Below are 22,575 nucleotides of genomic sequence, written 5' to 3'. Positions count from 1 at the left end.
TTATCGCCAATGAATCTTGCATCCTTCAACATTAATCACTAACTACCCATATCTTTGTGCTTTGGAGTTTTCACAGACTTTAAAAAATACAGGGACAAAGTTGTAACTATTTAGTTGTAAACTACAGGGCATATAAATATAAAAAAATCTAACGAAGCAGTATGTACAGTATAAGATTTATGCCATAAAAATGCAAAACAGTATTGTTGAGGGGATTTAACTTAATGTTCTTTGAATGATTTTTTGAAAACTAATATGTCAAATGCAACATATTTTCTTATTAAAAAATGCATGAAAACTTAATGGATGATCTATAATGATTATTCATTCTTTTTAGATTAATTATTATTTTATTATATTATTATAAAAGATTAAAATAAAATTTTTGGCTCATGAGTTTCTTCAAGTTATGCAAATATACTAGCTGTTAAAAGTTATGCTAAAGTGAAATCAAGAATTGTTTAAACTAATTTTTGTATTTTTAATTCTAATAAGAATGAAAATAATTGTTTTAAAATAAGAGAAAAAAAAAGCACTTGCTCCAGCATTTTAGCCAGATTCTATGATTTTTATATGCATATTAATAGCTTTATTAATTAATTCCATTTATTTGATTAAACTGTATGAAACAAATATAACATAACAGATGACTAGAATTTTTTATTTTTTTTTTAAATCCTGATATGTTTAGAACTTGTCCCCTTTCTGTAATATTTTCTCATATAGTTTTAAAATTAAAATTAGAGCATTAGTGAGTATTTAGGATCTTCAGGTTTATTTATTGTCAAGTAAAAGCAGAATATTGTCAAGATGATTGCATTGTGTGTGTGTGTATATATATATATATATATATATATATATATATATATATATATATATATATATATATATATATACAAAAGTATTAGAATCAAGTTAATAGGAAAAACAAAAATTAAACCAAAAAAATATTAAAAAAATATTAAAAATATTATATATATATATATATATATATATATATATATATATATATATATATATATATATATATATATAATGGAGCTTGCAATTCTTAGCATAATCTAAAAGTCACCAAGTAAATTGTAGATCACAAATATCAAAATTAATTTTATTTAATAATTCAGTTATGGCTAAAAATATCTTTTAGGATAAAAAACCTTTATCATATATGAATCTGTATATAACATTCTGCTGGCTGTGATAAAATTATTAAAAAAACATGTTTAGAATTATTCTTAAAAAGAAATGTATTGATTGATTAGTTGAATTTGATTATTAAAATTTGATTATTAAGTGTTTGGTTTATTATATTAGCAATGACTGCATATGTTAATGTAACTATAAGCTATTTCATTTAATACATTTCTAACATGCTTTTTATTTTTTAAACAGAAGCAAGATATTAAAGTTTTACAAGTATTTTCTAGATTCCAGTGAATAAACTTTCAATTGTTTTGTGTTATATATTAATTATTATTCCTTGACTAGAATTCTGTTATTGGTATGAAACCTTTAACATTTAATTTAATTTAAAAATGATCAGTGTATATTACCATTATTTTAAATTCATTCATATTTCAGAAAATAAAATATCTAAATAAAATTATTTTCATGGAAATCCTTTTATTTTATTTTTAAAAATGTCTACAAGTTTGAATTTTAAAATTTATTTCCCCTCATTTACAGGAGTTGTACGGATATTTTGTGTCTGTTCTTATTTGTTTCTTTCATTGCTGGATGGGGTGTTGTTGCATTTTTCGGTATGTTCATTCAAAATATTTGTTACTTTCTAGTATTTTGAAGATAATTTCTAGCTTAATTTTAGTTGTTTAAGTGTTTCAATAATTTTGCATTAATTTTTGGTATTGTGTTAGTAAACTATAAAAGTCACATAAAAGTGTATGATGTAATGTGAAACTTAATTATAAAAGCATAAAATTATATAAAGTAAACTATGGGTATTGCATTAAAAATACTAATTTTTTTTATTGCCTTTATTATTAGTGTAGGTACCTACCACACACACCTTTTATTATTAGTATAGGTAAAATTACTATTTACCTATGTTTAAAAAAAGTGCTAACTAGTATTTGGCATTTGATTATTGATATCTATGTTAATTTTATTAATTAAATTGCTTAATAGCTTTCAGCGAAACTAAAAGGAATTATAGTTGCATATTTAATCATAAAAGGGCAAATAATTTTTTTTGTCTTTACTTTTTCAATGTAATTTTACAAATCTCTGTGATACATTTTTTCCCTCCAAAAATATATCAAAATCTAACATTTAAAAAATTAATGATATTTATTGAACATAAAATGAAAAAAAATATTAAACAATGAAAACATATTTTAAAATTCTACTCATGTGATGTAGATTAAATCCTTGGTTTTTAACTTGTGTTTTAAATCTGAATAAATTTGAATATCATATTAGTAATTATGACTATGAAATTTATTCTTTATAGCTAGTTAATTTATTAAATGGCATTTATCATATATATATTTTTTTAACTTTCACTATTGTTGTAATCAAAGTATACAACAAGAGAGTTTTGTAATAACTATCAAAAAATTCAAGCAAGATTTTGTGTAATTCTCCAAGTAATAGCTACCATTTTACGGTCCTGAGTCCAAAAAATAAATATTTGTCATTATATCTGTCTGTCTAGCATAATGACTAAAAATGTTTTGAATTCAATAGATGAAATTTAGTAAATGAATTTTACCTAAAATTTTTAGATTTCTATTAAATTTTGGACATAATCCATTCAGAGTATAAGTATAATGTTCAAGTATTTGTGAATATGATCAGTAAGAAACTTAGCAAGTTAAATTGATAAATTATGGCATAGAGGGCATCTGATGATTCATATCAGATTTGAGCTGGGGAGAGTAAGGGATAATACCTTGATTAGAATTAAAGCTCACTCCCACTATTTAAAGAATAGATCATATGCACTCGTTTCAATTGCAGAAACAATTGATTGGGTTTGTCCAGTTATAATATTCTTTCCTTCCTAAAAGAATCTTTATATATATACACTTTTATTTAAAATAATGAACACAGCAGAAAATTAAAATTTTATTTCTAAATTTAAATTGTTAATTTCATTAATCTTAGTTGCTTTATAATAGTTATTATCCCCCCCTTTTTTTTTTTGTATTCATTTCAGCTGAACTACTTTTCTAATTATTTAGTTCCTAATTTTTAAAAATTTTTTCAAGTACTACTTTGTTTTTATTGTTATTTATTTTTGTTCCAGCTTTCAGAGAAGGTGACCCAAAAGTTTTGGTATACCCAACAGATTCTGCTGGCAACATTTGTGGCATTGGAGAGTTAGAGTAAGACAGAATTTCTGTTAATGATTCAGGATTATGTTGAATATCATTGAAATGCTAATAGTTTCAATTTTTTTTCATGAAAATATTAGAAAAATTACAGATTTTGTGTGAAGTTATTTTGTATTCTCTATTGTCATAAAAATTTGTTTGTGCATTTTTCTATTAGCTTAGATATATATTTTGTTAGAAAAATGTAAGTACTTAAAACGTTACTTTGTTAGTTTTATTAGTTTTAAAATGTGTAAACATTTATCAAATACATATATAGTAGATACTAAAACTGCCAAAAGATTATATATTTTGTTGGATAATGTTAATGCATTTAATACATTTGACTTACATTATAATTACTATGAAAGTAATGAAGTTCTATTTCCTAAAATGCAGCATGAGAATCTTTTTATTCTGAATTTTTAAACAAAACAATATAAAGGAATATCAATTTAAAAGAAACTTGAGTCACCTGATATTTAAAATATTCTACGTATCTTTTATTAAATCTTTCTCTTTTAAGATTTCTCTCAGATAATCTTCATTTTAATGGATTATTATGTTTAATTAAAGTTGTATTTTTTGACTTTTTATTATTATGCATACTTTTTCTCCAACATTTATTGTATTTGAATAATGAGAATGTTATAAAATTTTTTTTAAATGTATTATTGTTTTCAAGAATGAATTATGTTTGTTATTTAGAAACAATCTTTTCATAAATTTCTTAATAAAATGAAGGTTTTAATTTTTTTGTGAATAAAATTTAGATTTTATATATCATATTAACATACTCAAAAATCAAAACTGCTCCAAAAACTTTTATAAGGTCAAAGTGACTTTTAGTTTTTTCCTTTGCCACTTGAAAAGCACCATTTAATTTTTATTTGACATTTTTATGCATATAATAATGTACATTTTGATTTTAGAAACAAGCCATATCTATTTTTCTTTGATCTGTTGAAGTGTGCCAAGCCTAGTGTAGTCTTCACTGGTTGTCTTACCCCTCAGGTAATTATTTTTTCATCCATGAATTTAAACTTAATTAAATAAGTTTTATATTTATTGAATTAAATTCCACAATTTATTTTTATTTGATTAATTCAATTCTGGAATATGTTAACCAAAAAAAAAAATCTGTGATGTTTCATTAAAAAGATATAAATAAAACTCGCACATTTTCTTTTATTTGTTCCATTTTGAAATTATATAGTAATGAAAAAAATGGCTTAGTTTTTAAGAAATTCTTTTATACCTTTTGACTAGATTATTGCATATATATTGATTTTATAATAAAGACATTCTAAGTTTGAAAGTTAATAGATTATTAAATATTCTAATAAAAATCTGTTATTATGAAATTGCATTAAACTAAACCTGACATTTAATTTTATCGTGATCTTTAGAATATTCTGTTTTAGAAGATAAAAGCATATGAAAATATTTATGAAAATTACCATAAATTAAGTAATAAATTGAAATACATGTGTTATTACATGAACAGCAGTTATAAAGCATGTCAAAAAAAAAAAAAAAAAAAAAACTAGAAAAGTTTTTCCATTTAAGAATTTTGAATACAAATATTTTCAAATATTTTAGCTTTTATATTGCAAGAAAGCAAATTAATGCTGGTGTTAAATTTGCTTGCTTGGAAATGAACTAAGGGACAAAATGGAAGATTTAATTAAAAATTATTAAATTGTTTTATACCTATTGGTGCCTTAAAAAAACATAGAATTGATATATTTTGACATTTTTCATGTAGTTACATACAATTATCAATTTTTTTCATATAGTTATAGAATGTATTGGAATAAATATGATTGGACTCAGTAAAAATTTTCTAAAAATATAAATTGCCATTGACCAAAAATAGGTTGCCATTGATGAAAGTTTAATTAGGATTTTTCATAGTGATAACTGTTGAAAATATTACTTAGAAGAAAATTAATTGTAAGCTTTAGAATTCAAGGAATCTGTGATCCATATAAGTGAATCTGATTTAGTTAAATATGATGAGGGTCAATTTTGCCAAATTTTGTGTCTTGGAAATTTGGTGGAAAGATTATTAGCTCAGTTGCAGCTTGATCATTTACCTTATGATTCTTTATAATAAATAATAATTATTTATTATCTTTCTCACCATCTTACTGTATTCAAAATTATAGAACTAGGATGGAAGTATAATTTAATAGACTGAAACACTTATTTTCTATTTTTATGCATTTCAAGTTGTGAGTTGATGTATGTGTGCATTTAATATATATGAAATTGGTTTTTAGGTCTGTGTTGAAAAATGTCCCAATGAAACGTTTTATGCCAATGAAAATTTACCAAATGCAGCGGAAATAAAATCAAAACTGATCTGCAAATATGATGTGAAAAAGGAAGAAAAAGTAAGTAAAGTTGTTATATTGATTTTTAATAAATAATGTAGTTTATTTATTTTATTTGTTTATTATTATAATTATTGCTTCCTGTGTTTAGAGTTTATTTACAATTAAAATATTTGTTTTATGATAAAGAGAATTATAAGGCTTGATGTATCTTGTTCTTCTTTTCTTTTCTCCCTTCTTTTCTTCTCCCCAGTCTTTTAAGATTAGTTTTAAAAAATGTTTCTTTTCTTAATCTTTGTTGTCTTATTGCGTTATTAGAATGGAAAATGTCTTTTAGTTAGTTTCTTTAATTTTTCATTCTTTTGAATGTGGAATTCTTTTCTTAATCTTTGTTGTCTTATTGCGTTATTAGAATGGAAAATGTCTTTTAGTTAGTTTCTTTAATTTTTCATTCTTTTGAATGTGGAATTTGTGTATGATGTTTTTGTCTTGCTCTTTGTTCATGATATTTAGGATACCATTAAAACATTTTAATGTGCCTTGTACTGAAGCCATGGCTTAACATCAATTCAGAAAAAAAAAAAAAAAAAAAATCAGTTGATTAATAAATTTCTTAAAATAAAATTTCAGTAGAAAAAAAAATGTATACATAGAATATTTTTATCTCTTTACCAAATTCTTTCTTTTTTCGTATAAAATTATTTTAAATTTCATTTGGTTATTATAGCCATCCTTTTCATTATATACATTCTTAATAATGTAAAAAATCCTTAGCAAATATATATTTGCAATTAAATTTTAACATCTGAGAATATTTTAAAACTTTCCTTTTTCATTTTTTAGAAATTTTTAATTTTTGTGCATTTCTTAGATGAATGTATTGTCACTGTCACAAATGAATCATTGTCACAAAACATTTTATATATACTTATAATACAGCACAATGTATGTATGTTGGCACTGTACAGTCCAGACCATTTGTACTATAGGTACTAAATTTGGCACAATGTATAACTTGGAGGTCGAGAATGTGCACCTTGGAGATATTTTTTTGAATTTTAATTCATTCAAAATTGAGCGAAATATCGGCATTTTTCCGCTATAACTTCTGAAAATAATACAGCACAAAATTGATTTTTGCATTATCTTTTTAATGGTACTAATGTTTTTGCACACAAATTAAATTTCTATTTTTAAAGAATTTCTTAAAAAATAATTTAATCATATTTTTCAACAATTTATTTCATATAAAATAAAAATAAAATTTAACTTGCACGAGCACGTTAGCGTGGATGGAAAAAAATTATTTAATTATTAGCTTTTATCAACATGTTGCCATCAGTTCAATAAATCAGTTTTATACTTGTTAACTGATATAACTTTATTGAGTTTCTCTTAGAAATCAATAATCTTAACATAGAATTTAATTTCTTTTTAAATATATGGAAAAAATTTTTATATTGTACCTTAATGTATGTAATATATGAAAGTTAATATATTAGTTTTACATCAGTTTGAAACTTGATGTATTTAAAATGTTTTATTATTAATATTACTATTTTTAAATTTGGAATTTGAGGGGGAGAAAAAACTGCTGTTCTTTTATCTGATTGAAATTTCAAAATATTACTTTTAGGATTTTGAAGTTATCTTTTTATATTATTATAGGATTTGAAAACTCTGTTGAATGAAGGACATTGTGCAAAGCTGTACTTAAAGAGCTCTCCTTGTAAGTTCAAGCTTTTATTTGTTTTTGTTTTTAGGGAATTTTGTTGAAATTTAAATTTGAGAGCATTTCTTAAATTAAAGAAAATATAAACTATATAAAGAATTAAAGAAATATAAACTATAAAAAGAATTAAATAAATATAAGTTATATAAGAATATATAATAATATAATTTTTAATATAAAATGGGCTAAAGAAGAAAATAAAACTATTCATATAAATTTGGATCAAATTATATAAGTTCTTTAGTGTGAATTCACGAAATTTATAGTAGAGACAGTTTAGTTTTTTTTAATTGAGGGTAAATACACTTCTAAGTGCTTGAAATTGAAATTTTTTTCCTTTTGATATATCTAAAATAAATGTAATTTTGTAAAATTAATGTATCAAAAAATAAAACAATTTTATTTTTTAATAACACAAAAATAAAAAATCAAAATTCTATAATTGTATTATTAATTGGAATAATTTTTTGCTGACTGAAATTAGAATTTCCCCCCCCCCCATATTTTTATACTGTATCTGTTAGTTTTTGGAGATAATGTATTTTCTTGTAACTGTGACTTTGAAATGTTTTTTCTTTCTTACTTGCTTACCAGTGAGGTCTCCAAAATTTATAGAAGGGGTACCTTATGCCTCAAAGGTTAAAGATGTCTGTGAGTAGCTTAAGAAAAAAACTTATAAATATAATCGCATGGATTTTGAGCGATTGTTTTCCTGCATGATTGCACATATTTTAGTTTGGAAATTCCAGTTATTTCTTATTACTTTACTTATTTTTTTATGATTTAAATTTCTTTGTTTTTAGTGTAATTTTATTACATAATCTTATTTTCCTTGTTTGGTTTTTAGTTATTGATAATATGACATTTTGCTAAAATGTTAAAAAATTGTTTTTATAGAATTATATATAATATTATTTAATATAAAATTATACAGTAGTGTCTGTTTTTTAAAACTTTTTTTTAGTATTTTGTAAAGAAGTTTGAAGAATTGTTTTGATTTTGCATGCCAGTTTGTATTAATTGCATGAAATGGGTATATCTTGTCAATTTAATTTTTCTGATATTTATGTATATTGAGATAAATGAAAATGTATATATTTTTCGTTTTTAAAGCTTATTGAATTATATATGTATCATAATGTCTTTTGATTTCTTTAAGTAAATATGAAATTAGGAATTTTTAATTAGAAGTGAACTATGATTCAAAAATAATATGAAATTAGGAATTTTTAATTAGAAGTGAACTATGATTCAAAAATAATATTGTGGAAATATTTGATAGTGAAGCCCAAAATTACAAATGCTATATTAAAATTCTTTCAGATCTGTATAAAAAAAATGAAATTGATTGAAGATTATCACATGCAATGTAGCAAGTAGTTTGTTATTTTTGAAATAAAACACTATTTATATGTATTGTACTCTAATAATTTATTTCTTTTAGAGAAATTATAAGCATATGCTGTGTCTTTTCTTCCTTGTATAATTTTTTCTTTTTATTAATGATTTCTTTAAAGAACTTAGAGTTTGCTAACAATACATTAATTAATTAAAATTGTAATTCTTTTCAAATAGAACATGTAAAGTTTCTAATATCAGTTTTGCCATGGTTATTAAAAGTATAGACTAAAAAAGGCTGTATAGTTTTATATTATTTCAAATTTTGTTTTTGTGATGAATTATTTTAATTATAACAATGTTTTTCATTGATTCAGTTTGTTGATATGCCATTTACATGATTTCAGTGCTTGGACGCTGTATTCCAGAATTGTTTGGGATTCGCACAGATGGTGATGTCATTAGGAATGAAAAGAATGAAGTTGTTAAAATTGGTAATGATGAATTGACTGTAGAAGCAGTAAAAAATGCTACAAAGTAAGATTTGTTTTTTGCATAAACTTTCCTTTATTTTAAAATTGATACTTGAGGGAAATCTGTTTAATTTAAGATCTATTTGTATTTATTTGGTTTTTTTTAATACATATTAGTATTCTTTTATCCCTTTAAATTATTTTTTTAATATTAAGTAATTTGAAAAAAAAATCATGTGCTCTTAATTTTTTAATACTAATAACTGATACTTTTGATCTGAAATTGAATCATATCAGTTCATATTTACTTGACACACATCATATTCTTCGTGACAATTTAATTTTGATTTTCTTGGTGCAGTTTCTAAACTAAAATTGTGTGATATAGATGTGTAATAGATATAGAAGATATAGAAAACATGTGATAGCTTTGTGTAATATATGGGATTATGTAGGAATCTGTATTTATCGTGCATATAGAACACATGAATTTATTCCCTTTGTTAACTATATTAGGTAGATTCCTTATAGGAAAATGAGGATTTTAAAAAAAAAAATTTGCAGGTCCCTTAAAAATTGATGAGGGTCTTTAGAACCCAGAACTATCCTGAGTTAAAAATTTATTTATATATATATATATATATATATATATATATATATATATATATATATATATATATATATATATATATATATATATATATATATATATATATATATATATATATGTACGAGAGAGAGAGAGGAAGACAAAATAATATACTAGCAAAGAAGAAGGGGGAAAAAAAAACTATTAAGAATCTAATAATATATATTTATAATATATACTACAAAAATAACAAATTAAGCAAAAAAACCAAGGTAAACTGGATTAAAGAAGAAAAGTGCTTAAAACATTTATAAAAAAAATGAATAACAAATATAAAACACGTGAGAAATGATTGCACAAAATGCTGCAATTCAAGATGTTCAAATGAGCAAATTAATGCATTGCTTGACAGATGTCACATTCTGATTCCACTTTTAATAGCAATTTACAGTTATGTAATATGTATGGGGGATGCTTTGTCCATGTTATCTTATTAATACAATAATTAAAACAATTTTGAGTGGATTTTAACCTCTCTATTATGTGTAGCGGGGAGAGTAAAAAATTTGGATAGGTTCATGGATGAAACATCTAATTCAAAGGATGGGAAAATGTTGGGGTAGAAATTTTCATTTGCTCATAACTATGTTATGATTGAAAATAGAAAAATAATAAAATTAGGTGATTTGGCATCTGATGAAAGCAAACAACTTTTTATTAGATGTTTTTTGGAAGTTGCATTTATTTAGAAGTTTTGAGGTGAAAAATGGTTTTCAACCCCTATCTTCAATTATTTTTAATATGATGAAAAAAATTTTCTATGCTTATTTTCTCTCCTAAATTTGGAATTAATGAATGCAGGTGGACTGAAGTTGAAATGGATGAAAACTAATAAAATAAAAATAAAGAGGCACTAATATTTATTGGCAACATTATGTAAAAAGGGCCAGCTTTAGGAATCTCAAAAGCTGCATGCGTTTTAATTCTTTTGAATGTATTTTATTGTAATTATTTATTTACTTAAATGTGATCATACAGTTCATGTTAAACATCTATTTTGCAATAAATTCTGAATTTTTCTATATCAGCGTATCTATAGTCATTACCTATGTTTGCTTCAAGATGCAATATTTTATTATTTTTGCTTAAAGATTGAAAAGAATTTGAAAATATTAATTTAGATTATAAGAAATTGGCTTTTGCTTTTCAGTTTCTTTTAGGACTTTTTCCATCTACATAAATAAATTAAATACAGTCAAATAGATAATGCAAATAAATAAATCTCGGCCATAATAATTTTTAAAAATTTGTACATTTTACTTGAATAAATGTTTTATTTGTATTTATTCCTTTTTAGTCACATGTTCAAAACAAAATGAATCCTTTTACCATGTTCTTCTTTTGTGCAATCTGGTTTTATTCACTATAATTTTGGTTATGTTTAATTTCATTTGAATCTCTTATGCATAGCTTGATCATCGTGATTCCCTGAATTGAATGTTTTTAAGTATGACATTGTGACCAACAGACTTGCATCTGTTCTGTTAATTTTGTCTATAAATGTTTTTAATAGAATTAAGTCCCATGTCAAGTAAATGTATGTGTTTGAATAATCCATCTTCTATTGAGCTTGATCTTTTAGGATATTGTAACTTCATATTTTTATTCTGCCTGTAATCTATCCATTTAATATATACAATCTTTCTTCCTTCACTTTAAACATTAGAAAATTACACAATGATATGTTTGATAAATAAAAGAAAATGATTTGGATTTTATTGCACCTGTGATAAGTATTGTTGAAAATTATGTTAAAAAATGTTTTTAAAAATTGTGAAAATTCAGGGAAATTTGCATGGTAATTAAAGGGTAATTAATTTGCATGGTAATTAAAGCTGTAAAATAAAAGCTTTAAATTTGTGTATAAGTTATTTTTATCTGATGATATTTTTAGAAGTTCTAATGGAAGAGCATCGAAATAGAAAAAGAAAGAAAGGAAAGAAATAATTTCTAGGTGTACATTTACACTTTCCAAAATATTTTAATGCCAAATTTTTTATTTTAGGTCATATGTATATTACCATCATATACAAATTACATCCTTAAACTTGACACATTTACTTGAGAACATGGATTCCAGCATTTTTAGAATCAAATTTTATCCATCTTGAGATCAATTACACTTCTTTTTAAATAAATTTATTTATTTTACTGTTCATTTAATCCTACCTATTTCTTGGTTTTTGTGCTTAACACAATTATTTTATAAATTTCCATTTTTTGAATTTTTTTTTGTTCCGATCTTGTATCATGCCTGCATTTTCCTTTATTTTTTATTGGAGATGCTTTCTTTATCCACATATTTACCCTGATGTTAAGGTTATTTCTGATAAAAGAGATAAAAAATTTTTACAAATATTATGATTTTCTTTTTCTTTTGTTACATTAATATATTTTTTATTGATCTGAAATTCTAAAAAAGTTTTGTTTTTTTAGATATTGTTATGGAACTCGTATAATGAAGTTAATAATTATTAAATTATGAACTAATTATTTAACCTTTATTTTAGAAGCTTCAAATTACTGATTGACTTCCAAATCAATACAAAACTGTTCTTTAATTCAATAAAGATGGCATAGAATAGATTTGTGTGTTGAATATATAATACATTAATTGAAACTAATATTAATGCAAATGATAAAGGATTGTCAATAAAAATTCTAATCCAATAAAAATTGAGATTAAATATATAAGATTGATTAATAATATTTGAAGAAAATGAAAAAAAAAAAATGTTTAGTATTTATATTGATTGATATAATATCTAGATGTAAATTAGAATTTTTCTTTTAGCTAATTCAAAATGTCATTTTTCTGCATTATAATTGTTTTTCTATCATAGCTATTAAATTTTTTTTAAAGAAATACAATGCAAAGTTTAAAACACTGCCGTTTTGAAAATATATGATTGCTTATTATACTTATTTTGAAATTTATATTAGTTCAAGAACTCTGCAAAAATAGGAGAAAGGGAAAAACTGTTAAAATATTCTTTGATTGCATTTGTGTGGGAAAATAAGCTCATTTTTGCTCTCCTTTAAACAAAAGTCGATGTATATTTTGATCATCAAAAAATTTGATCTTTAGATTTTGCTGAATATCAGCAGCCCAGACTTCCTGAAATGAAAAATAAAATATAAAGGGGAATGGATTATGTCTGCTTTTTTGTTTGTCAATCTGTGTGTATATGAATACATGAATTTAAAAAATACATCATGTCAGTTGGAAACAATTTGTGTTTAGTCTTTTTTGTAATAATCTAAATGTATCTGCATTGTCTATTAAAATTTGTAAAATTCATCAATGAGTAGAACTTCTATTCAACCAGGTATATGTCACTTAAAAAAAATGATGTAGATTAATGAAATTTTCCATATTATCTTTGAATCCAAAATGTGAATCTGTTAAATTTCAGATAAAATCCATTGGTATGTAGACATGTGCTTTCTTCAGCATGAAAGATTAAGAATGTACTTGATTTTTTGAAAATATATTGAGCTGTTTTATTTCTGTTTATTTAATGTCTTTGTTTCACGAAACTAATAATTCCAATATGATACATTATCTTTTTACTCCTGTAAGGCTAATATAAAATGATATAATTATTGTTTTTTTTTTAGTCATCTTGCAAAATTTTTGAGTTTGACTGAAATGGGAGAAAAGGTTTTTTCAGACTTTAAAACATCGTGGGAGTTTCTGCTGGGGTAAATATGTTCTTTGTATTATATTTTTACAATAATAATTGCTATTAAAATTTAATATTAGGAAATGTTATAATCATGAGTAAATCATATTGAAAATTGCTATGTTATCTGGAGTTTCACATCTTTCTCCAAGTATACAGAAGCCTTATGAATCTGTGTATTTCTTATCCAAGGGAAATAAAAAGTTAATAAATGAGGCATAAATTGCAGTTGAGTTTCAAAATATAAATCAAGATTTTGAATTATAGCTGTTCCCACAAAATATTACAGAAGAAATTCTAAGGGTACATTTTTCAAATTTAATTATTCCGTTATATAACAGATTGAAATATATGTATAAAAATGCTTATATGGAAACTAAATCAGATCAAATTTGTAAAAATCAAATTAAAATACTATTTTAAATTATGCATGTACTATGAGTATAGAGCCTTCTAATTAATATACAAAGAGGCAAAATTAATTGGCTAATTAAAATGGTGAAATTAATCCATGGGGTTATGTCAATGTTTTATTTGCAATATCTGTAGAAAATGGTGGAAGGTTATAGGCAATCATTAATGACATAATCAAATGCCATTTGGGAAATTGGTGGAAGGATTGGAAGTGGGGAAACTTAATTATGATTTTTTTCCCCTAAAGAATATTTAGTGAAGAAGTGATTTGATGATTTCTTACAAAAATTAGAATTGGTTGGTAAAAGGTGACGTTTGATGTCACATCTAGGTTAGGGCTGGTTTTCTACCAAAGTTTTATTTTGCAATATCTCTTGAAACTTTTATTGGTAAGAGGCAAGTGTCTATTTGTGACATATTTAGAGGCCCAGAGCTTTCATCTAAATTACAAAATTTCAAAATTGACACAGTGTTTTTTGTTGGGGAATTTAATCACTTTTTCTCCATTGAGAGTATATACCAAAGTAATGTTTATGAAACCTGTTTTGAAAATGGAGACTTGTGAAGAGCAAATAACTATTGATGATGTATTAAGGAGTTAAAAGCTTTCACATGGAATGAAAATTTTTGGAAATGAGAATAGTATTTATTTCTACAGAAGTCTTGTCTTTGTCTCCTTTCATTGAGAATGCTTTGGGAAATAGAGGTTTTGGAACTTCTTGTGAAAATGGAAGGTGGAGGAAGATAGTTGCTGTTTAGTGACATATCTAGAGATAACTTCTTATATGAAACAAAAGTTGTCAAAATCAGACTAGTGATTGGAGTTGGTAGATTGATTCTTTAGTTTTACTTATTGTATTAGTTATGTAGATTTTTAAAGAATGATACATAATTTAATGAACTATTTGATTGTTATAATATGATTTAAGATGTTTATAATATATTTATACAAAAAGAATGGCAATGGTAAGAATAATATAATTTTTTTATGAATTGAACTATAATTTACAGTTATAATGACTAAAAATAAACTGTTTAATGAATTTGTTGAAATCTTTACTAAAACAATATTTATTTTTCGTGATATTTGTGAGTAAAATTTTAAGAAAAGAACTAACTATTTGGAGATTTTTCATACCACACAATTGTTTTACTATTTTCACTTTAATTTATGTCGATCTTAGATGATTTTTGTTGTAGAATCAAAATGGATTTAAATTCAATACATTTAAATAATTTTGCTGATTTTATTATTTTCCTCAGGGGTCTTGTTTTATCTATGCTTGTGTCATTAATATGGATTGTACTTATGCGATGGCTAGCAGGAATTATGATATGGCTGAGCATTATACTTGTTTTAAGCTTCTTGGTATTTGGTAAGTATTCTTATCTATTGAATGTCTGTTATTTATTTATATCGTTTTATTTTCACGTGAAATTTAGAAACTGAGTTTTTGAAATACAGTAGACTCACGATTATCCGCGCCTGCCGCACTAAGTTTTATTTTACTTCCAAGCAAAGAGAAAATGCTTCCAAAGCAAGAAGCAAACACAAATGACTGATTTCTTCAAAAAGGTGTAGTTTTACAGTTATGCTTTTGTAATTACATAATTCATTACAGTATTAAAACAGTACATATGTATTAATTTTTCTGTGTATCCTTGACACCTCTAGTAAGTACAAAGCACTTTTCTGTTTTCATTAACAAAATGCATTTTAGGTTAGTTTTGAGTGATATACTAAAATATTGAGTGTTAGTTAAACATTTCCTGCTGTTTATTTTACGTTTTATTGAACTTAAAACGATTTTTCAAAGTTGGAATGATTGTTTTCTCTTTTGCTATACCCGTTTTTTAGCTTTTTTCGGATTATCCGCGATTTTTGTTATCCGTGGCGGCCGGGCCACCCAATTCCGCGGATAATCGGGAGTGTACTGTATATTAAAATTATAATATATAAAACTATAATAATCTTTAAAAAGATGGCAACTTTATTTTACTTTTAAGATAACAGCTGGTATAAATTTTCATTTGTCATCCAAAAAAAAAAAAAAAAAAAACATTTTATACATAAGGAAACTGTGGTAATATTCTGAAAATTCAACTTTCAGATTTGACATTTGTTGAATTTTGACATAAATCTTATCAAGTCTTGAAAAAAAAATGATTTATGTTTTCTATCATCTGAATTCCAAGACCAGATTATCAAATAGGCAAAAGCCATTGAGCCCCACAACATTAGGAGTCACAAAATTTTGATAATTTGTTGCAATATTTTGCGAGTATGTTAAACTTATGCTATCATTTAATTTACTAAAACTGTACTCTCAAATGGATTCAATTAAAAGCAAGTATTGTTTAAATGTAGAACATTGTTATAATATTGCTAATTTATTATCTTTTACAAGTTTTATGTTGTTTAAAAACTATATTATATAGTAATTCATAATTTTGTAAATATTTGTAGTTAAATAGTATATTTAGACTGTGTGCAGAAGTTTTTTTTTCTTATTTTGTTTAAAAATTGCTTTTAAATTTAAATCTTGATTTGTTTTTTATATGAAAAAGACTGAAACCAACTTTCTCGAAAGGGATTCAATATTTTGAAAATTTGTCTGAATTCACTTTGTAAAACTACTTATATAAAGAATAAAAACAAACTAATTAAAAAGTATTTAATATAGTAAGTTAGGAAGGAGAAATGGGGCCCCCAAACTTACATTGTTTAAGGGCTTCTAGAGAGTTCAATCCAACTCTGATCATTTCATGTCTATATGAACATAACTGAAAAGTATAATATGCTGTATGAATGACATTTAAAATTTGGTATTATCATTAAAACTGTGTATTAATATTAATAAAAACTCTACCACTGATAAAAAATACTTCATGAAACACATATTCCACTTCCATCCTTCATCTATTTTACATGTTCCTTTGATGACTAAGAAAAGTATTGCAACAATTTAAAAATAAAATTTATTTAAGAACTGGCTTTATGTTTTTCAGATATATCAATTATTGGATATTTGTTTTCTTATTTTGATGGTGTATTTTCTTTTCCCACTGTACCTGTAACTTATTTTATAGTATAAGCATTTTAATTTATTCATAATGGTTTAGTACAACATACCACAAACAGTGTTATATAACTGTTACTCATTATCATTGTAGAAGTTTCATCTTTATTCGGCTGTTTGCAATATACTGAATGCCCATATATTGGAGGTTGGTTGAAGTAGAGGAGAGAATATTCCTGATATGTTTTATAAAATCCTGAAATTTCTTTTTTTTTTCTCCCTGTATTAAAATTCTAATTTTTTTTTTAGAGGTGTCTAATTCCTGTAAAATTGTTTTGTGTCTATTATGTTTTGATATTTGTAATTGATTTGCAAATGCTTTGCCTGTTCACTTTTTTCCCATAAAAAAATTATATATGAAAATTTAATTAGAGTGGACTTTTGTGATGTATTACAGTGTATCATAAATTTGTGTAAAGGGGGAAAAAAAAGAATTGTGTTTAGTCTTCATACATTGTAATAAACTGCCTTATATTACATGTAAAATTTTATATTTGCATAGCTTTTTTAATTAATTTTTTTTAGTTCAAAACGAAAGTGTATGCACTTATTGGTTGTTTTATTGTGAGTTATGAAACTGAGAGTTAAGGTAACATCTTCCTGGAAATATGTGTAGTAACAAATGAGATGTATTTAAATTTTCTAGTAAGAAAATTCATCTGAAATTTTAGGCTCTATATAACTCAATTTCTTATCATGGAATGCACTTTTCACATTTTGAAAAACCCTACTATACTTTAAAATGTTTGTATTTTAAATGATTCTTGTGAATTTTGAGACAGACATTTTTAACAAAAAGAAAAATTGTTTGTTTGAATTCAGATACTTTTTTTAAAATTTTTCTTTGTATCATTAAAATAGGAGACAGAAAATTACTCAAATATTCAAATAATGTATTTTATAATGAGTAATGAATGTACAATTTTAAATTTCTTTTTAGAAAGTTAATTTTTTATGAAATATTAGAACTGCTGATTAATTATTATTGCAATGTAATTAAAATATGTTATGTTTATCTCAACTAGCTTGCTATTATAGCACTACAAAATATATAGAATTGAAGACTGTGCCAGGATCTGATGCAAAATTTAAATTAACCTTAGATCTCAGGAGCTACTTAGCTTTGCGTGACACATGGCTGTGGTTTGGTAAGTTCAAATACATTCTTTGTAATATATTTATTTTATTTAATTGTAGATTTTATAATACACAAATAAAAATGATATATTTAATAATTTATTACAAACAGTTTAATTTATGAAAACTTGTATTATTAATCAGTGTTTAACTCTTATGTTCATTTTGTATAGTATACCATACATACAACTTCATAAAAATATACTACCACAATAAAATAATTTTTAACTTAGTTTTATTAAACACATGACATTCTAGATTTTTTTATTTATTTTTTGATGTTGGTTATATTAAACACATGAAATTCTAGATTTATTTATTTATTTTTTGATGTTTTTTATAGCGTAAGAAGCTACCTATATACATTGCTTTTTTTTTTTTTTTTTGCTTTTCTTCAAAAAAGCAATCTTGCCACGATAAGGGTTAAAATTATATTTTTATCAGCAAATTACAATTTTTTTCCTCTGAACTTATATGTAAAATTAATATAACTAATAACTGTAAAATTAATATAAATTAATATAACTATTTTAATTTATTTGAACCTTTCAATACTGCTGAGTTTCTCTTTAATGGTATTAAAAAAAAAAAAAAAAAAAAACAATTTAAACATTTTTACTTTAATCATTGACTATGATGTTTTGAAAGAAAATATTCTCCACTCCATTTCTCAGAGAATGAAGTTGGTAGATTCCACGATAGATAATATCACCCACCCTCCCCTGTTCATTTTTTTAAAATCAGTGGCCAGATATTTACTTTTTTATGTATAAAATCTGATTATCTGTATATTAAAGCCAGAGAACTATTCCCTTGACCAATTTTGTCTGTTTTATTTGGTATGAATGCTCTTGACCCCTAAATGCATCATTAATGATTACTTGTTGCCACTACTGAGATATATCTTTAAATTATTATTTTACTGTGCATTTTCTGTATGTAACAAACTTTGACAATATCCTTTGGCTTTAACAACTGCATCTATTTTGCCAATTTATATTTAATGAGTATCCATAATCCTTATAAATGTAGATGATTGTCAACCAGCATCCTCTATTTTAGAAACATATTGCATAGCAAAAGAATTCTTCAGTTTCAACAACTGAATCGATTTTACCGTTTATTAATTACTAATTGCAAGCATAACTACTTGTCAGAATTCTTTACATTGCTGGTGCAAGTTTAAAACAACATTTTATGTGATTTTGTTTCTAATTCAATCAACTTGATGTCTCAAGAATGTTGTGGCAATTTGAAGTTGATAATTGAAAATTATTAAAAGAATCATGGTTATTAAATTATGAATGAGAAATTCTACTGAAATAAAAATACTATCATTATTTTAGTTATTAAGAAAGCTTATTTATTTATTTAAAATATGTATTATATTTACATTTTAAAAAATGCACATTGCCTACTAAAACATTGAAACTGGACAATGCGGAATCATAACATAAATATTTCATCAGCAGCCAAAGAATTAACTCATCAACTTAATTTTTTTTTCTTTTTCGTTTCACAAAATGTGGACAGTAAACTTCTTATGCTTTTCTTTAGCATGATGACCCCCCCCCCCCTTCTTTTTACATTGGGAACCTCCGATTTAACGGGTTTGCAAATATTCAGGAATTATACAGTTTCAAGACATCTGCGTAATACACACTACTTTGCATGTAATATTTTATTAATGATTTTGGTTTTATTTACTTAAAATATATTTGCAAAATCATAAAAAGTATTCTTTCCTTGGTAATAAGAATATTGAAAACTTCATATAAACGAGTTTTTGAATTTCAATGATTATAATTTTTTGAAAAGAATTGTTATACTTTCATCCATGTGGATTCATAAATTTTCTTGGCTTATATATTCATCATATTTCCCTTGCATTTTGCCGAAGAAGAGTGTTTACATAAGAAAATTGCAATATTACAAAAGAATCATTAGTGTGGGAACTTCTAACGCATTTGCAGTTAGATTTTTTTTTTCATGAAAGTGAAAGGAATTTGATTACATCACTCTTGAAATCTATAATGAAACTGTTATTTTTTCTGAACTTTTTTAATTATTGATTATCACCTCCTAATAAGGACTTTTAACAAGCTTTCGCATTGTGAAAATTGGCCATGTGAAATATTTTAAATCTTGATTTTGAATGAGGAATTTTCATTTAGAGTTTATTTATTGTAAAAAAAAAAGATAAAACTACACCTATAATTCATTTTTCTGGTACTGATTCAGTTAACAAAGACCTTGGCTGATAGAGGCTTAGGTAATCAAGATTCTACTGTATACTGCAATTATGAATGATATAGATGCTCTGTTTGTGTTACTTTAATTTATTTGACTTTTTTTTTCTTTTCAAATTTTAGCCATAATTTCTGGTATAGTATTCGCTATCCTTTTCCTGATTGTGGTATTTCTAAGAAAAAGAATCTTTATAGCAATAGCTTTAATTAAGCAAGCAAGCAAGTAAGTATTTATAAAAAAAAATATTTTATTAAAAAATTATGTGCATAGAATATGAAATATGTGTATGAAAACAATAATATGTAGTTAAAAAGATTTTCAATTTCCTTAATGTAGCAATGCTTATTAATTGGTATTTTGTATTCATATTTAAAAAAAATTCATTGTGACTCTATTAATATATAGGATATTTCTAAATTCTTGAGACAAGTTTAAAATGTGGTTAGGTTTTAGGCTCAGATGCAGAAATTAATCATTTTTACTGTTGAATGAGTAGTCCAAAATGCAAAGGGATGGGGGTGGGGAGTTGCAACAGAGGCATATTGAATTGAGTCACTTTTACTAGAAGATAATGATTCATGAAATAAAATGCACACCGAAGATATAATTGACTAAAAATTTCGAATGGCACAACAACCCAGTTAGTTACTTGCGTATTATATACTCAATATTATAGATATAATTAAAGCAAAAAGGACTCAATATCAATAACAAACTTATAAAGTACTTAGTATTAAAAAGGTTTCATTCAAACTGATACTATGTACGTTAGTTACTGTTCATGCAATTGTGTTGTTTAGTTATTACAATTTTGTATCAAGCAATTAAACATTGATCCCTTGTTTGTTCCATTAAAATAATGATTGATTTCTGTGTATCTGATATATCTTTTAAAAAAAATTAATGTTTTTAAAGTTTTTTGATTTTCAGTTTGAGTTTTTATCTCATATATGTCTGATGAAGCTGAGAATTATCAACCTAAGAATTTTTATCACATGAACCTTTGTAGTTTAAAAATAATGGTGATTTGATTGTCATGATTCCTTAAGTTATTATTAAAACTTATTCTTTTATATATCATGATTTTTAAATTCAGTTTGAGGATGGTGGATTATAGGCGTATTGTGCAATCTCAGGGCTGAGCCCTGTATTTATAATTTACAAATTTTTTTAAATAGAAATTGTTTGTGCCGTAGAATAAATTAACAGGATAGATAAGTTAATCTCTCATAGAAGAAGTTATAAGTAATAAGAGATAATATACATATATCTTGTTATAAAGCCTTATCAGATGACTATGATAGAAAAATATTTATAATGTATTCATAGCAAATTACATTTGCTGTTTAACTATTCTGTAGAACTATAATTTTTAATTATTATTTTTAGCACTCTTTGCTTGTCTTTTTTTTATTAGCTTTTCAACATTTTTAGAATATAAAATTATCATTTGGCATATTAAAATTAAAGATTCAGATAAATTGCTTTGAGTTAATTCATTCTGATGAAATTCTAACACATCTACTGTAAAAATTATATATGATTTTTTCCATATTTCCCTAAACACTTTTTAGACATAAGATTCGTGAACTAACTATGAAGTATCAAATAAAATGTCTCTGAGAGGCATATATGATTCATGCAGTGAATGGAATAATTGTTGTGAAAATCTTTGATTCATATGGCAATAAATATGTTAATGATAACATAACATGATTTCCTATTTTGAAAGTTAATATATATGTCACAGAATAAATTTATAATATGTTAAAATTAATAGATATGGTTTTCAAATAATTTATATGTAGCATTTGCATATTTTGAAATCATCCTTGAGTTATTAAATTATAGCTGTTGATTAAGATATAAATTTTGTTTTGAATATAATGCTTTTTTTTTTTACAGAGCTGTTGGAAATATGCCATCAACACTAATATTTCCAATATTCCCATATATATTGATGCTGGCATTCTTCATATTTTGGGCTGCTGTGGCTTTGTATCCTTGCCCTTTTTTTCTTTTTTCAATTTGTTGAATATATTCTATATCTTAAAAAAGTTTTTTAGGAAAAGTATTTATTTTATTTTATAATATTTTAAAATTTTATTTATATTGAAATATATTTTTAAATTTGTTTATGGA

At 24.3% G+C, this 22,575-nt stretch overlaps 1 protein-coding gene across 2 annotated transcripts in view; it reads left to right on the top strand.

Annotated features, from left to right (window-relative positions):
* The window catches only part of LOC129957233 (choline transporter-like protein 2), a 44,418-nt gene that overhangs the window by 5,662 nt on the left and 16,181 nt on the right, over window positions 1-22,575 (top strand). Inside the window, exons 3-14 of one of the 2 annotated variants that reach the window (XM_056069475.1) lie at window positions 1,687-1,760; window positions 3,269-3,347; window positions 4,268-4,349; window positions 5,621-5,734; window positions 7,343-7,403; window positions 8,001-8,057; window positions 9,152-9,281; window positions 13,488-13,571; window positions 15,230-15,342; window positions 18,072-18,194; window positions 20,556-20,655; window positions 22,339-22,431. In XM_056069475.1, coding sequence (XP_055925450.1) covers window positions 1,687-1,760; window positions 3,269-3,347; window positions 4,268-4,349; window positions 5,621-5,734; window positions 7,343-7,403; window positions 8,001-8,057; window positions 9,152-9,281; window positions 13,488-13,571; window positions 15,230-15,342; window positions 18,072-18,194; window positions 20,556-20,655; window positions 22,339-22,431 — 1,110 coding nt within the window. The remainder of the gene's footprint in view (window positions 1-1,686; window positions 1,761-3,268; window positions 3,348-4,267; window positions 4,350-5,620; window positions 5,735-7,342; window positions 7,404-8,000; window positions 8,058-9,151; window positions 9,282-13,487; window positions 13,572-15,229; window positions 15,343-18,071; window positions 18,195-20,555; window positions 20,656-22,338; window positions 22,432-22,575) is intronic. The other variant, XM_056069476.1, reaches the window with a different exon arrangement.

Source organism: Argiope bruennichi, chromosome 11, assembly GCF_947563725.1.
Source record: "Argiope bruennichi chromosome 11, qqArgBrue1.1, whole genome shotgun sequence".
Taxonomy (NCBI): Eukaryota; Metazoa; Arthropoda; class Arachnida; order Araneae; family Araneidae; genus Argiope; species Argiope bruennichi.
The sequence above is the reverse complement of the archived record's forward strand: the minus strand, read 5'-3'. Positions and strand labels throughout refer to the sequence as shown.